Here is a 16,835-nt window from a genome sequence, read left to right as displayed (position 1 = left end):
GATGATATATGACGTGATTTATGCTTGAAACTTCAGAAAAATTATTAGATGCTGAAGATGTTTTACAATTATCAAAGGATATGTAGTGTGCACTACCAGTGTTGTAATAATACAGTAGAAATGGAAACAATATCACCAAGTCATTTAAAAGCAATCTTGTCTTTATTTTAACCTTTACATCAGCATCAACTTCTCTACATGTTCTGACTGTTATTTTCACAATTACTCTTTTCTTTGGGGATGTCTGTGCGCCAATGTTGACTCTACTACTCCCTGCAGAGGGAATTTCTAAATCCATATTAACCTAGGTGGATCTGTCCATAAGAGCCAATCTTCTCTGGAAAAGGAATCTCCTCTACACTCGATTACTTTCTTATGAAAGGTAGAGACGGTTGGGTCTTTTTCCGGAAGAAACGTCTAACAGGTTGTCCTTCTAGATCTCTGGATTATACCTCTCCCTTTGCTTTTCAAGATCAGCTTTTTCATTCTCATCACTTGAACTATTACTTGATGAGTCTGTACAGGACTATATAGACTTATACGACTATGAAGTCTATAACGTCACCAGGATCCTGGTCCATCCAGCCTCCTTTTGCATTTTCTCCATCTTTCTTTTCTTCGTACCGTGAAACATCTGCTTTCCCTTTACTTTACTCTTTTGTACCCAGTTTAATAAGCTCATCATAACGTTGTAGACCCTGGTGGCATCATTTAATATGTCTCTTAATATTAAATGCTCTCATGTTGGTAAAACCACAGGTTTGGCACTCAAGCATTCGCATGGCACAAATCAGAATGTTTTCCTTGACTTCTTTCTCTGTTCTTCCAGGTTCCGAACACATCAGACACCGCCGATATTACTTCCTTGTTGTTGTCTTAGTTTTGGCCATCACTGAAAAAACAATAATACCACAAAGCAAATCACAATTTCGTCTCATAATCCCGCAACCAACTACGAGGTTTACGATCTCTACTGGGACTATGAGTTACTGGTAGTTCTTCATTATTATATGAAGAAAGCATCACCAATTGTTGTAGATATTGTCAACAGCTCATCGTTTGCCCATGGCAAATCTTTTGCGTGCTTTTTGCTCATTCTTTCATTATGGATAGACTGATCCGACCCTCTCGGACCACAACTGACATTGTTTTGACAACCTTGAAAGGACTTCGCCAATAACTTGTAAACCTAAGTGATGTGCCTGGCTTTCTTTTTGGGAAGTAAACATAAACTTCTTCACTTACTTCAAAATGATTCCATTTCAATTTCCGATCGTGGTAATGTCTTTGTTGGATCATCGCCTGATTCATTCTTGTTCTTACAAAACCATGAGCATTTTCAAGGTGTTCCTGTAAATACCGGGTCAATTTATTGTTGGATACCTTTTTAATTGAATAACGTATTCTGAACATCAAATCTAGTGGTGTCAACACCCCTCACCCAAACATCATATTCGGTGTCATCCTGTGGTTTCGTACACTGAACTTTGATGGATCCGCCAAAACTTTATATACGTAATATCGTTCTGAGCATTACATTTCCTTTTGTCAGTCATCAATTATCAATTGAAAATTGTTAATTGAATTAATGTATGAATGAACTTGTCCTTAACTCTCTAACGATAATGAATACGTGCTGGTATTTATCAAGTATCTTCTAAAATGCATTAAAATGTTCGCAATTTTTAATTGACGATGATATTTGAATTCATGAATATCCCACGTGCAACTATTTCATGTTATTTAGCATTATTTTTCTCTTTCGGTAACACCTCCCTCGACCCATCTTAGCATTGTTGTTGTTTTGTTATTCTGTTGAATATTTACTGTGTCATTTCTTTCAATCTAACTGATAATTGTATTTCGTACAGAAAGTCTTCCTTCGAAAGTATACATTAATTCAATAGACATTCATCCCCCAGTAATTAACAGTATATGTATATTGCATGTAGTTGATGGTGATATTGAAAATCGTCGACCCGTGAAAACCTACGCCTCAGTTTACAATGTTTTATTGAGGGTCGAAACATTTCAAAGTTACCCACAACAACATGCAATACCTGTTTTATTATAATGAATGTTATATAAACAGCAAAGCAGAAAAATTTACGTCTGTTAGCATTTGATCAATCACTATCATTACATGCGATATTTCGTATATCGAATCAGGTATTCGTGTTTATTAAAGACGCTCTTGTAAAAGACGTCGTCTAAAATTCTACGGTGAACCGTACACGTATGGTTTAATGTATGTGCTAGTTTTTTTTTTAAATATCACCCGTTGTCAAGTAATGGTATCCGTTGGTAGTTATTATAACCCTGAAGCACGTGATATATGTTCTCAGAGGGTAACAAAATGTTTGTTTCTTTTCTAAATACTTCTCCACCAATCAGATTCGAATATTTTACGCGAGAGCATAATAAATTGCATTTAACATACATTAAAGGGAGCATGAATATAAGTAATTTTAAACAGAAAATACTAAATACATTTTAAAGCAACAGTGATTATATGAATGATATGTTATTTCTTATATGGGTAGATTTATATTAACCATTTGCAACAGTGCGTGTTACGCATGAAGTAGGCACAATCACGTCCCACCACAGGGGAGATGGTGCCGTTTTCGGGTATTTTTGGGGTCTGGAATGTTTAGCTGATTTTTCTCTACAAATATAGTTTAAAATCTTAGCGCTTTATTTTGGGCTCAGTTCTATTTCTCATTTATGTACTTTATATGAAAAGAAATATTTGGCAAATTCATTTTTTCTCATAACCCAAAAAGCCAACAGCTCAAGGGAGCCGATATACCAATACACTGCCCTGTTTGATAAAGTGTGTCGAGCAAAACTAATGAAACGTAACGACACTCTGTTATTGTAAGAGTAACCTCAGTCTGTGGTTCCAATTAAGCATATATAAACGCTTCAATTACAAGATATATATTTTTTCTTTTGAAATAGATTTCGCTTAGACCCAAAAATTGTAAACTTGTGCAATAAACATTGTTCGTGTAAAATGACGACTGGGTGGATGTTCAAACCTCTCTACAAAACTTATAATGTTTTAATGACACATAAAACTTTCACAAATGAAATAAAGATTCATAAATCAATTGAATATTGAAGTATATACACAATGTTTTCTTTCATTAGTATCAATTTCCTCAAATAAGGAATGGAGATATTCAACAATCAATAAATGACGATATCTAATCAGTAATTGCCTTGTAGCCTGCAATGTTTAATATCTCACATATCTCCTATTATTGTAGCTTGTGAGAAAGGATCCTACGGCCGTAACTGTAGTCGTGATTGTGGACATTGTCAAGGAACGCCTCCATGTTATTACGTGAATGGTTCTTGTCCTACACGAGAGTGTAAACCAGGATGGAAGCAAACATTAGATCGAAAATGTGACCAAGGTTTGTGTTCGACATTTTGATGTGTTTATAGTTTTAAAATGATAACATCTAAAAGACATTTCTTTCCAGGTTAATTTTGAAATAGTTGGCATATAAAGGGACATTTTTTGAAAACCACCATCTATTAAGGATACAACCTGTAGAACTCGTATGACTGCCATTTCTCTTGTCAAAATAACCGGCATGTTTCATACTTGAATGTCGTCTTATTATACATTGCCAAGTAAATGACGACAGACATCAGTTTCATCCGTATCCAGAGAGTTTTCAAGCATTATATAACAGTATATCGGAATCAGAATACTACTATCAATGTTTTTATGGACATCACACACAACGGAATTACCCTTAGTATCAATGTCATAACAAAGGATTTGAATAATCGTTTTAGACAAGTGCGGGTATCTATATTATCCAGAAATTCATTTCCTATTTCCAAATCTAAAGAACGTCTGGGTTGATTATTAGGAATTCTTCTTGAAAAGAAGACTTATTTTTGTTAAGAAGTTATATAAGAAAATGAATATTGTTTTATTTTAAAGGTGCCTTCTTCGTAAACATGTTAACTAGGAATTATTTTTTGTACTATAAGTAGATATTGAGTGAACCTGTCTGTACCAACGATAGTCCGTACATCTTTAATGATACAGATATACATACTGAGAATACTGTGATAATTTGGAGTGACCTTGAGGTCAACTCTGAGGGCATGAAGTACATAGTGAGTGGTCATGAGGTAGATACTAAACCTACCATGATTAATTGATTATATATACTTGTATTGTTTAGCGTCCCTCTCGAAATTATTTCAATTAGAGAAAGACGTCACCATTGGCGGTGAAGGACTGCAAAAGGTAGGTCTATGCTCGGCAAATATGGCCTTCGAACAGAGAGGAATCTTTATCATGCCACACCTGAGACCTCGGTTTTCGCGGTATCATCCGAAGGACTGCCCCATTTTGTCGCCTCTTATGAGAGGCAAGGGGTACTGAGGATTTATTCTTAATCAAATCCCTACCGGGAAACGTTACTATGAAGGCTATTAGTAACCCTGAAACATATATTTTACTTTGGAAATGCAGAGATTGAAGAAAATAGATATAAAAGTGTCCTTGCTATGCACCTGTATAGTTATTGCAACTAGTACATGACGTTATTTATAATGTATATTGGTATTCTATAAAATCTTGAAGCAGATAAGTAATAAATTCCGTATAATCTGTATATATTGAAGGATGGTTTCATGTCAATATTTAAATAAATCAGACGATATATATGAAATGCATTAAATATTGATATGTATACACAGTTTTCATAAATAGAAATGTGTTCATTTAAGGAATGAAAGAAATATTTTAATAAATGGTGATATTCAGTCAGTTCATGGTGCGTGAAATGGCATCTTCACATATCTTTTTGGAGAGTGGGTACAATCTATCAGTTTTTCATCCTGATTATTGTAGCCTGTAATTAATCAATATCTGACAGAAGACTCCTACTTTTGTAGCTTGTGAGAAAGGATCCTACGGCGATAACTGTAGTGGGATCTGTGGACATTGTAAAGGAGGGGTTCCATGTGATCACTTGAATGGTTCTTGTCCTTCACGAGAATGTGAACCAGGATGGAAGCAAACATCAGATAGGAAATGTGACCAAGGTTTGTGTTTGACGTTTATAATGTCTTATGGTCTGAAACAAAATATTGGTTTGTAAATTATATCGCTCTTCACCTTATTGATTCATCATATTTTACAAAAACACAATTATTAAAGTTGCTATTATATTACACATTTATCTTGTTATAACGACAACCATATGTTGTATTTTGGTTGTCATTTAATTTGTACATGTAAACAGGTTCATTTATTGTTAGACACCTCTTTAATTGAATAAGGCAACTCGTACATCAAATCTAGTGGTCTCAACACCTCTCACCCAAACATCATATTTGGTGTCATCCTGTTGTTCCGTGCACTAAACTTTGATGAATCCGCCCAAACTTTATATAAGTAATACGGTTTACAGCAATACATTTCCTTTTGTAAGTCATCAATTAGCAATGACAAATTGTTAATTAAAGAGGTATATAAAGGAACCTGTCCCTAAATCTCTAAAGATAATGAATATGTCCTGATATTTATCAAGTGTCTTCTAAAATGCAATAAATCGTTGGCAATTTTTAATTGACGATGATGTTTGAATTCATAAATTTCCAACATGCAGGTATTTCATGTTATTTAGCATTATTTTGCTCTTTCAATAACTTAACCATCACCTTCCCGGACCCATCTTAGCATTGTTGTTGTTTTGTTATTCTGTTGAACATTTACTGTATCAGTTTATTTCTTTCATTTTAACTGATAACTATATTACGTGCAGAAAATCATCCATCCAAATTATACATTAATTCAATAGACATTCATCCCGCAGTAATGCCCATTATGTAAACATTGCATGTAGTTGATGGTAATATTGAAAATCTTCACCCCGAGAAATCCTATGCCTTGGTTTACAATGTTTTTTCGAGGGTCGAAACATTTCAAAGATACCGTCATCACCATGCAATATCTCCTTCATTATACTGAATGTTATATAAATCGCAAAACAGAAAAACTTATATTTGTTAGCATTTGATCAATCACTATCATCACATGCGATATTTGGTATATCGATGCGTGTATTCCTGTTTATTAAAGACGCTCAAACGACGTCGTCTAACAATCTACGGCGAACCGCACGCGCATAAATTTCATGTATGTGCTATTTCTTTTAAAATATCACCCGTTATAAAGTACTGGTATCCGTTGGTAGTTACTATCACCCTGTAACGCGTGTTATATTTTCTCAGAGGGTAACAATATAGTTTTTTTTTATCAAATACCTCCCTATCAATCAGATTCGAGTATTTTACGCGAGAGTATTATAAATTGCATTTAACATACATTAAGCGGAGCGTGCATATAAGAAATTTCAAACAGAAAAATGCTAAATGTATCTTTAAAGCAACAGACATTCTATGAATGATATGATATTTCTTATTTGAGTATATTTGTGTTAATCAATTGAAACAGTGCGTGTTATGTATCAAGTAGGCACAATCACGTAACAATATATGCGAGATGTTGCCGTGTATCTGGTAATTTTGGGGTCTGGAATAATTAGATGACCCTTATTTAAAAATATAGTTTGAAATCTCCATTTTTTGACCCAGTTTTATTTCATAATTATATCGTTTATATGTAAAGAAATATATGGCACATTCACTTTTTGGTGAATGTTTCTCATAAGCCAACAAGCCAACAACTCAAGAGAGCCAGAATTATGCGATATATGGTATTTTGTATACACTGAAGTGTTTGATACAGTGTGTCTAGCGAAATCGGGGTATTCAGCGTTGCCCAATCTCATCACAGACGCGTTTGATTAGTGATGAACTAGGAAACAGCAGGCTAGTGAAACGTAGCCACATTCTGATGGTGTAAGAGTAACCTCAGTTTGTGATTCCAACTAAGTATATACAAACTCTTCAAATACAAGATATCTTTTTTTTTCTTTTGCAATACATTTCGCATAGACCCCCAAAAAATTCACTTGTGTAGTAAATATTGTTCATGTAAAATGACGACTGGGTGGATTTTCAAACTACTCTACAACTCTTCAACACTTACAATATTTTAATGCCACGTATACTTTTTAATAATAATGAAATAAAGATTCATAAATCAATTGAATATTGAAGTATTTACACAATCTTTTTCTATCATTTGTATAAATTTACTCATATAACGAATGGATATATTTAACAATTAATACATGGCGATATTTAATCAGTATATGCCTGGTATCCTGCAATAATTCAATATCTCACGTTGATCTCCTATTATTGTAGTCTGTGAGAATGGATCCTACGGCCCTAACTGTCACCATGCCTGTGGACATTGTAAAGGAGAGGATATATGTGATCACGTGAATGGTTCTTGTCATACACGAGAGTGTGATCCAGGATGGAAGCAAACATTAGATCGGAAATGTGACCTAGGTTTGTATTGGCATTTTGATGTGTTTATAGTTTTAAGAAAAATCAGAGTATCTAAAAGACATTTCTTTTCAGGTTAATTTTGAAATAGTTCGCATATAGAGGGAACATATTGGAAACCACCATATGATAAGAATACAACATGTAGATCTCGTATGACTGCCATTTCTTTTGTCAAAATAACCGACATGTTTCATACTTGAATGTCATCTTATACATTGTCAAGTAAATGACGACATACATAAGTTGTATCCGTATCCTGAGAGTTTTCAAACATTATATAACAATATATCGGAATCAGAATATTATTATCAATGTTTTTATGGACATCACACACAACGGAATTACCCTTAGCATCAATATAATAACAAAGGATTTGAATAATCGTTTTAAACAAGTGCAGGTATATATATTGTCAGGGAGTTAATTTCCTCTTTCAAAATTTAATGAACATCTGGGTTGATTATAAGGGATTCTTCTTGAAAAGAAGACTCATTTTTGTTAAGAAGTTAAATAAGAGAATGAACATTGTTTTCTTTTAAATTCCAATACATTTTTTTTTTAAAAATGTGCTGCTTCTAAATGATGTTAACGACGAATTATATTTAGTACTTTAAGTAGATTTTGAGTGACCCCAGGGTCTGTACAAACGATAGTGAGTACATATGTAATGATGCAGAGATGTATACTGGTAATACTGTGATAATTCGGCGTGACCTTGAGGTCAACCCTAAGGGCATGAAGTACATACTGAGTGGCCATGACGTAGATATTAAAGATACAATGATTGATTATATATTGTTTATCGCCCCCCTCGAAATTCTTTCAATCATATGGAGACGCCACCATTGGCGGAGAATGGCTGCAAACGGTAGGCCTGTGTTCGGCAAATATGGCCTTCGAACAGAGATAAATTTTTATTATGTCACATCTGCTTTGGCACGAGACCTCGGTTTTCGCGGTCTCATCCGAAGGACCAACCCATTTTGTCGCCTCTTACGAGAGGTAAGGGGTGCTGAGGACCTATTCTAAATCAAATCCTTACCGGGAAACTTCACTATGAAGGCTATTAGTGACCCTGAAACATGTGTTTTTACTTTGGAAACGCAAAGCTTGAAGAAAATAGATATAAAAGTTTCCATGCTATGCACCTGTATAGTTATTGCGACTAGTACATGACGTGATTTATAATGAATTTGGGTATTCTATAAAATTGATTAAAATCTTTCTTGAAGCAGATCAGTAATAAATTCCATATAATCTGTACATATTACAGGATGGTTTCATGTCAATATTTAAATAAATTAGAAGATATATATGAAATCTATTAAATGTTGAGATGTATACACAGAGTTTTCATCAATAGAAATTTATTCATTGAAGGAATGAAAGAAATATTTTAATAAATGGTGATATTCAGTCCGTCCATGGTGCGTGAAATGGCATCTTCACATATCGTTTTGGAGAGTGCGTACAATATATCAGTTTTTCACCCTGATTATTGTAGCCTGTAATGAATCAATATCTGACATAAGACTCCTACTTCTCTAGCTTGTGAGAAAGGATCCTACGACGATAACTGTAGTGGGGTATGTGGACACTGTAAAGGAGGGTTTCCATGTGATCACGTGAATGGTTCTTGTCCTTCACGAGAATGTGAACCAGGATGGAAGCAAACATCAGATAGGAAATGTGACCAAGGTTTGTGTTTGACGTTTATAATGTCTTATGGTCTGAAACAAAATATTGGTTTGTAAATTATATCGCTCTTCACCTTATTGATTCATCATATTTTGCAAAAACATAATTATTAAAGTTGCTATTATATTACACATTTATCTTGTTATAACGAAAACCATATGTTGTATTTTGGTTGTCATTTAATTTGTACATGTAAATGGCGAATGACACCAGTTTTACCGGTATCCTATTCATTCTCAATGATTGTATCATTCGCTTAGACATTGCTTATCAGCATAGCGCTATAAATGTTGAATGTGAATGTTTGGGGATCACTATTACTTACATTAGAAACCTGATGAACAGCCGCAGAATCTGCATCAATATAATAGCCTAGGATTTAAATAATTGTTTTAGACAAGTACAGATATCTATATTGTCCAGAAATTCATTTCCTTTCTCTTTTGTAAACTTTAGAACATCTGATTTGATTATGACGGTTTCCATTTGAGAAGTTTCATTTGACAGTTTGTTTCTGGGGTAATTTATTGTTAACAGTTGTTATAAAGTTACATACATGGACATTGCTTCCTTACAAATTCCACGACCACCGTATATACAATAAATTCTGAGATTTGAAAAAAGTTGATGCGCCTCAAGAAAATTAGCTGCTGAGCTTTTGAGCACAACTCCGCAGGATGCCACAACTAAGTATTTACTGGTTCAATACTGGTCCCACTAGTGCAATCATATCACACATCTAATACTGAACCCTGTCCAGTTGCAAACAATTTGACAATTCAAATTCTGAAAGGGCTTTGCAAGGACTATACTTTGTGGTGGAAGAATTGATTAACCAAAAAGTTCTAAATATTTGTGATTTTACAGTTTCTGTGTCATCTAAAATATCGTCTATTTTTATACTCTTATATGTGTATTTCAGTTTTATTATTTATGATACACGTAGCTGACACTTGGAACTTTTTCAAATATTGTAATTCATTAATTTGGTTGATATATTTTTTTCAAACAGAACACTTATTATAAAAGTATTAATCAATTTACTCCGAATTTGGTTTAAGAATTCAGTATTTTCACCAATAATTTTATAAAAAAATAGTCCTCAGTACCCCTTTTTAAAGTTTCATTCTAAATTTGAGGACAAGCCCTTGAAAATTATGTGAAATATCAGAAATTGACATTACTCCTAATATGCCCCTTTGAACCCTCAAATTTGATATCATTAATGTTTTTTTCGTATATCTAGTGCAAAAAGGTCATTATTTATTTCCGTAATGCAAATATTATTAAATATTGAACCTTTTTTTTCTCTGAAGTGTTAGAAGACATGATTATGTATCTATTTTATTTAATGATTGATTTGTGTTGCTTATGTTGTGTTAACACCAAGATACAAATCAAGTTTAATTGAATAGATAAATGGTTATATTCAGAACATTGTAGCTCAATAACAAGCGTTGCGATCAAGTTTTTCTTTTTAATATTCTGATTCTCCTTCAAATTAGAAATAAAAAATACACCTGCCCAAAAAATTGATATCATTCCAAATATCAGGTGCAAACTTCTTGAAGATCCTATTTCTGAATGTTAATGGGGGTATTATTGAGTACAGTAAGTAGATATTGATCCTTTCGTCGTTAGCAAAATGACAGATTTCCGATATTTTAATGCCTGTCTCCACAACTATTGACCTTGAGGTCGATAGTAATTGTATTGTGAGGGTTTTAAGTGACCCCGACATACTGATTTTACTTTTAAAGTACAAAGTTAAAAAAACAAATATAAACGTATTCATGATAAGTACCCGTATATTTATTGCGATTAATAAATGATATGATTTAATTTTTATTTCGGAATTTTAAAAAAAAATTGACCTATAGCATGTACATAAATAATTTTCTTACTTTCGATCGTGATAATGTTTATGTCGGATCATAACCTGATTCATTCTTGTTCTTACAAATTAGTTCTCATTTTTAAGACGTTCCTGTAATTACCAGGTCCATTTATTGTTAGACACCTCTTTAATTGAATAAGGCATGTCGTACATCAAATCTAGTGGTCTCAACACCTCTCACCCAAACATCATATTTGGTGTCATCCTGTTGTTCCGTGCACTGAACTTTGATGGATCCACCCAAACTTTATATAAGTAATACGGTTTACAGCAATACATTTCCTTTTGTCAGTCATCAATCAGCAATTACAAATTGTTAATTAAAGAGGTATATAAAGGAACCTGTCCCTAAATCTCTAAAGATAATGAATATGTGCTGATATTTATCAAGTGTCTTCTAAAATGCATTAAATTGTTCGCAATTTTTAATTGAAGATGATGTTTGAATCAATAAATTTCCAACATGCAGGTATTTCATGTTATTTAGCATTATTTTGTCTTTTCAGTAACTTCACGATCACCTTCCCGGACCCATCTTAGCATTGTTGTTCTTTTGTTATTCTGTTGAATATGTACTGTATTATTTAATTTCTTTCATTTTAACTGATAACTGTATTACGTGCAGAAAATCATCCATCCAACTTATACATTAATTCAATAGACATTCATCCCCCAGTAATGCGCATTATATAGACATTGCATGTAGTTGATGGTAATATTGAAAATCTTCACCCCGAGAAATCCTACGCCTTGGTTTACAATGTTTTTTCGAGGGTCGAAAAATTTCAAAGTTACCGTCATCACCATGCAATATCTCCTTCATTATACTGAATATTATATAAATCGCAAAACAGAAAAACTTATATTTGTTAGCATTTGATCAATCACTATCATCACATGCGATATTTCGTATATCGATGCGTGTATTCCTGTTTATTAAAGACGCTCAAACGACGTCGTCTAACAATCTACGGCGAACCGCACGCGCATGAATTTCATGTATGTGCTATTTCTTTTAAAATATTACCCGTTATAAAGTACTGGTATCCGTTGGTAGTTACTATCACCCTGTAACGCGTGTTATCTTTTCTCAGAGGGTAACAATATAGTTTATTTTTATTAAATACGTCCCTACCAATCAGATTCGAGTATTTTACGCGAGAGTATTATAAATTGCATTTAACATACATTAAGCGGAGCGTGCATATAAGAAATTTCACACAGAAAAATGCTAAATGTATCTTTAAAGCAACAGAGATTCTATGAATGATATGATATTTCTTATTTGAGTATATTTGTGTTAATCAATTGAAACAGTGCGTGTTATGCATCAAGTAGGCACAATCACGTAACAATATATGCGAGATGTTGCCGTGTATCTGGTAATTTTGGGGTCTGGAATAATTAGTTGACCCTTATTTAAAAATATAGTTTAAAATCTCCATTTTTTGACCCAGTTTTATTTCATAATTATATCGTTTATATGAAAAGAAATATATGACACATTCACTTTTTGGTGAATGTTTCTCATAAGCCAACAAGCCAACAACTCAAGAGAGCCAGAATTATGCGATATATGGTATTTTGTATACACTGAAGTGTTTGATACAGTGTGTCTAGCGAAATCGGGGTATTCAGCGTTACCCAATCTCATCACAGACGCGTTTAATTAGTGATGAACTAGGAAACAGCAGGCTAGTGAAACGTAACGACATTCTGATGGTGTAAGAGTAACCTCAGTTTGTGATTCCAATTAAGCATATACAAACTCTTCAAATACAAGATATCTTTTTTTTCTTTTGCAATACATTTCGCATAGACCCCCAAAAAATTCACTTGTGTAGTAAATATTGTTCATGTAAAATGACGACTGGGTGGATTTTCAAACTACTCTACAACTCTTCAACACTTACAATATTTTAATGCCACGTATACTTTTTAATAATAATGAAATAAAGATTCATAAATCAATTGAATATTGAAATATTTACACAATCGTTTTCCTTCATTTGTATAAATTTACTCATATAACGAATGGATATATTTAACAATTAATACATGGCGATATTTAATCAGTATATGCCTCGTATCCTACAATGATTCAATATCTCACGTTGATCACCTATTATTGTAGTCTGTGAGAATGGATCCTACGGCCCTAACTGTCACCATGCCTGTGGACATTGTAAAGGAGAGGATATATGTGATCACGTGAATGGTTCTTGTCGTTCACGAGAGTGTGATCCAGGATGGAAGCAAACATCATATCGGAAATGTGACCGAGGTTTGTGTTTGACATTTTGATGTGTTTATAGTTTTAAGAAAAAATTGGAGTATCTAGAAGACATTTCTTATCAGGTTAATTTTGAAATAGTTCGCATATAGAGGGAACGTATTGGAAACCACCATATGAGAAGAATACAACATGTATAGCTCGTATGACTGCCATTTCTTTTGTCAAAATAACCGGCATGTTTCATACTTGAATGTCATCGTATACATTGTCAAGTAAATGACGACATATACATACGTTTTATCCGTATCCTGAGAGTTTTCAAGCATTATATAACTATATATCGGAATCAGAATATTACTATCAATGTTTTTGTTGACATCACACACAATGGAATTACCCTTAGCATCAATATAATAACAAAGGATTTGAATAATCGTTTTGGACAAGTGCAGGTATCTATATTGTCAGGGTGTTAATTTCCTCTTTCAAAATCTAATGAGCATCTGGGTTGATTATAAGGGATTGTTCTTGAAAAGAAGACTCATTTTTGTTAAGAAGTTAAATAAGAGAATGAATATTGTTTTCTTTTAAATTCCAATAAATTTTTTTTTTAAAAATGTGCTGCTTCTAAATGATGTTAACGAGGAATTATATTTAGTACTTTAAGTAGATATTGAGTGACCCCGGGGTCTGTACAAACGATAGTGAGTACATATGTAATAATGCAGAGATGTATACTGAGAATACTGTGATAATTCAGCGTGACCTTGAGGTCATCTCTGAGGGTATGAAGTACATACTGAGTGGCCATGAGGTAGTTGCTAAAGATACCATGATTGATTGATTATATATTGTTTATCGTCCCCCTCGAAATTCTTTCATTCATATGGAGACGTCACCATTGGCGGAGAAGGACTGCAAACGGTAGGCCTGTGTTCGGCAAATATGGCCTTCGAACAGAGATAAATTTTTATTATGTCACATCTGCTTTGGCACGAGACCTCGGTTTTCGCGGTCTCATCCGAAGGACCGCCCCATTTTGTCGCCTCTTACGAGAGGCAAGGGGTGCTGAGGACCTATTCTAAATCAAATCATTCCGGGAAACGGCACTATGAAGGCTATTAGTGACCCTGAAACATGTATTTTTACTTTGGAAATGCAAAGTTTGAAGAAAATATATATAAACGTTTCCATGCTATGCACCTGTATAGTTATTGCGATTAGTACATGACGTGATTTATAATGAATTTGGGTATTCTATAAAACTGATTAAAATCTATCTTGAAGCAGATAAGTAATAAATTCCATATAATCTGTACATATTGAAGGATGGTTTCATGTCAATATTTAAATAAATTAGAAGATATATATGAAATCTATTAAATGTTGAGATGTATACACAGAGTTTTCATCAATAGAAATTTGTTCATTTAAGGAATGAAAGAAATATTTTAATAAATGGTGATATTCAGTCAGTCCATGGTGCGTGAAATGGCATCTTCACATATTGTTTTGGAGAGTGGGTACAATATATCAGTTTTTCACCCTGATTATTGTAGCCTGTAATGAATCAATATCTGACATAAGACTCCTACTTTTGTAGCTTGTGAGAAAGGATCCTACGGCGATAACTGTAGTGGGATCTGTGGACATTGTAAAGGAGGGGTTCCATGTGATCACGTGAATGGATCTTGTCCTTCACGAGAATGTGAACCAGGATGGAAGCAAACATCAGATAGGAAATGTGACCACGGTTTGTGTTTAACGTTTATAATACCTTATGGTCTGAAGTAAAATATTGGTTTGTAAATGATATCACACTTCACCTTCTTGATTCATCAGTAGGGAATATTTTGCAAAACCAAAATCATTAAAGATGCAATCATGTTACGCATTTATCTTGTTATAACGACAACTATCCTTTGTATTTTGGTTGTCATTTAATTTGTACATGTAAACGGCGAATGACACCAGTTTTACCGCTATCCTATTCATTCTCAATGATTGTATCATTCGCTTAGACATTGTTTATCAGCATAGCGCTATAAATGTTGAATGTGAATGTTTGGGGATCACTATTACTTACATTAGAAACCTGATGAACAGCCGCAGAATTTCCCTCTGCATCAATATAATAGCCTAGGATTTAAATAATTGTTTTAGACAAGTACATATATCTATATTGTCCAGAAATTCATTTCCTTTCTTTTTTGTAAGCTTTAGAACCTCTAATTTGATTATGACGGTTTCCATTTGAGAAGTTTCATTTGACATCGTGATGTAACTCAAAAGTCTAAGATGTTCTATTCGCAGATTGTTAAACATTTGTGAAACAGATTGTTTCTGGGGGTAATTTATTGTTAACAGTTGTTATAAAGTTATATGAATGGAAATGGCTTTCTTACAAATTCCACGACCACCGTATATACAATAAATTCTGAGATTTGAAAAAGTTGATGCGCCTCAAGAAAATTAGCTCCTGAGCTTTTGAGTACAACTGCTCAGGATGCCACAACTAAGTATTTACTGGTTCAATACTGGTCCCACAAGTGGAATCATATCACACATCTAATACTGAACCCTGTCCAGTTGCAAAGAAGTTGACAATTCAAATTCTGAAAGGGCTTTGCAAGCACTATACTTTGTGGCGGAAGGATTGATTAACCAAAAAGTTCTAAATCTTCGTGATTTTACAGTTTCTGTGTCATCTAAAATATCGTCTATTTTTATACTCTGATATGTGTATTTCAGTTTTATCATTTATAATACAAGTAACTGACACTTGGAACTTTTTCAAATATTGTAATTCATTAATTTGGTTGATATATTTTTCCAAACAGAACACTTATTATAAAAGTATTAATTAATTTACTCCGAATTTGGTTTAAAAATTCAGTATTTTCATCAATAATTTAAAAAAAAAATGGTCTTCATTACCCTTTTTAAAGTTCCATTCTAAATTTGAGGACAATACCTTGAAAATTGTGTGAAATATCAGAAATTGACATTACTCCTAATATGCCCCTTTGAACCCTCAAATTTGCTATCATTAATTTTTTTTTGGTATATCTAGTGCAAAAAGGCCTTTATTTATTTCCGTAATGCAAATATTATTAAATATTAAAGTTTTTTTTTTCTCTGAAGTGTTAGAAGACATGATTTTGTATCTATTTTATTTAATGATTGATTTGTGTTGCTTATGTTGTGTTAACACCAATATACAAATCAAGTTTAATTGAATAGATAAATGGTCATATTCAGAACATTGTAGCTCAATAACAAGCGTTGCGATTAAGTTTTGCTTTTTAATATTCTGATTCTCCTTCAAATTAGAAATAGAAAATACTCTTGCCCCCAAAAATTGACATTATTCCAAATATCAGGTGCGAACTTCTTGAAGATGCTATTTCTGAATGTTAATAGGGGTATTATTGAGTACAGTAAGTAGATATTGATCCTTTCGTCGTTAGCAAAATGACAGATTTCCGATATTTTAATGCCTGTCTCCACAACTATTGACCTTGAGGTAGATACTAAATG

General features: G+C 33.3%; 1 protein-coding gene across 6 annotated transcripts in view; it reads left to right on the top strand.

Annotated features, from left to right (window-relative positions):
- The window catches only part of LOC125661168 (multiple epidermal growth factor-like domains protein 6), a 115,958-nt gene that overhangs the window by 15,315 nt on the left and 83,808 nt on the right, over positions 1–16,835 (top strand). For 5 of the 6 annotated variants that reach the window (XM_056147156.1, XM_056147154.1, XM_056147153.1 and 2 more), the window contains exons 8-13: positions 3,276–3,425; positions 4,933–5,082; positions 7,315–7,464; positions 9,013–9,162; positions 13,194–13,343; positions 14,899–15,048. In XM_056147156.1, coding sequence (XP_056003131.1) covers positions 3,276–3,425; positions 4,933–5,082; positions 7,315–7,464; positions 9,013–9,162; positions 13,194–13,343; positions 14,899–15,048 — 900 coding nt within the window. The remainder of the gene's footprint in view (positions 1–3,275; positions 3,426–4,932; positions 5,083–7,314; positions 7,465–9,012; positions 9,163–13,193; positions 13,344–14,898; positions 15,049–16,835) is intronic. The other variant, XM_056147155.1, reaches the window with a different exon arrangement.

Source organism: Ostrea edulis, chromosome 8 (assembly GCF_947568905.1).
Source record: "Ostrea edulis chromosome 8, xbOstEdul1.1, whole genome shotgun sequence".
Lineage (NCBI taxonomy): Eukaryota > Metazoa > Mollusca > Bivalvia > Ostreida > Ostreidae > Ostrea > Ostrea edulis.
Note: the sequence above shows the minus strand (reverse complement) of the source record. Positions and strands in the feature narration are given on the sequence as shown.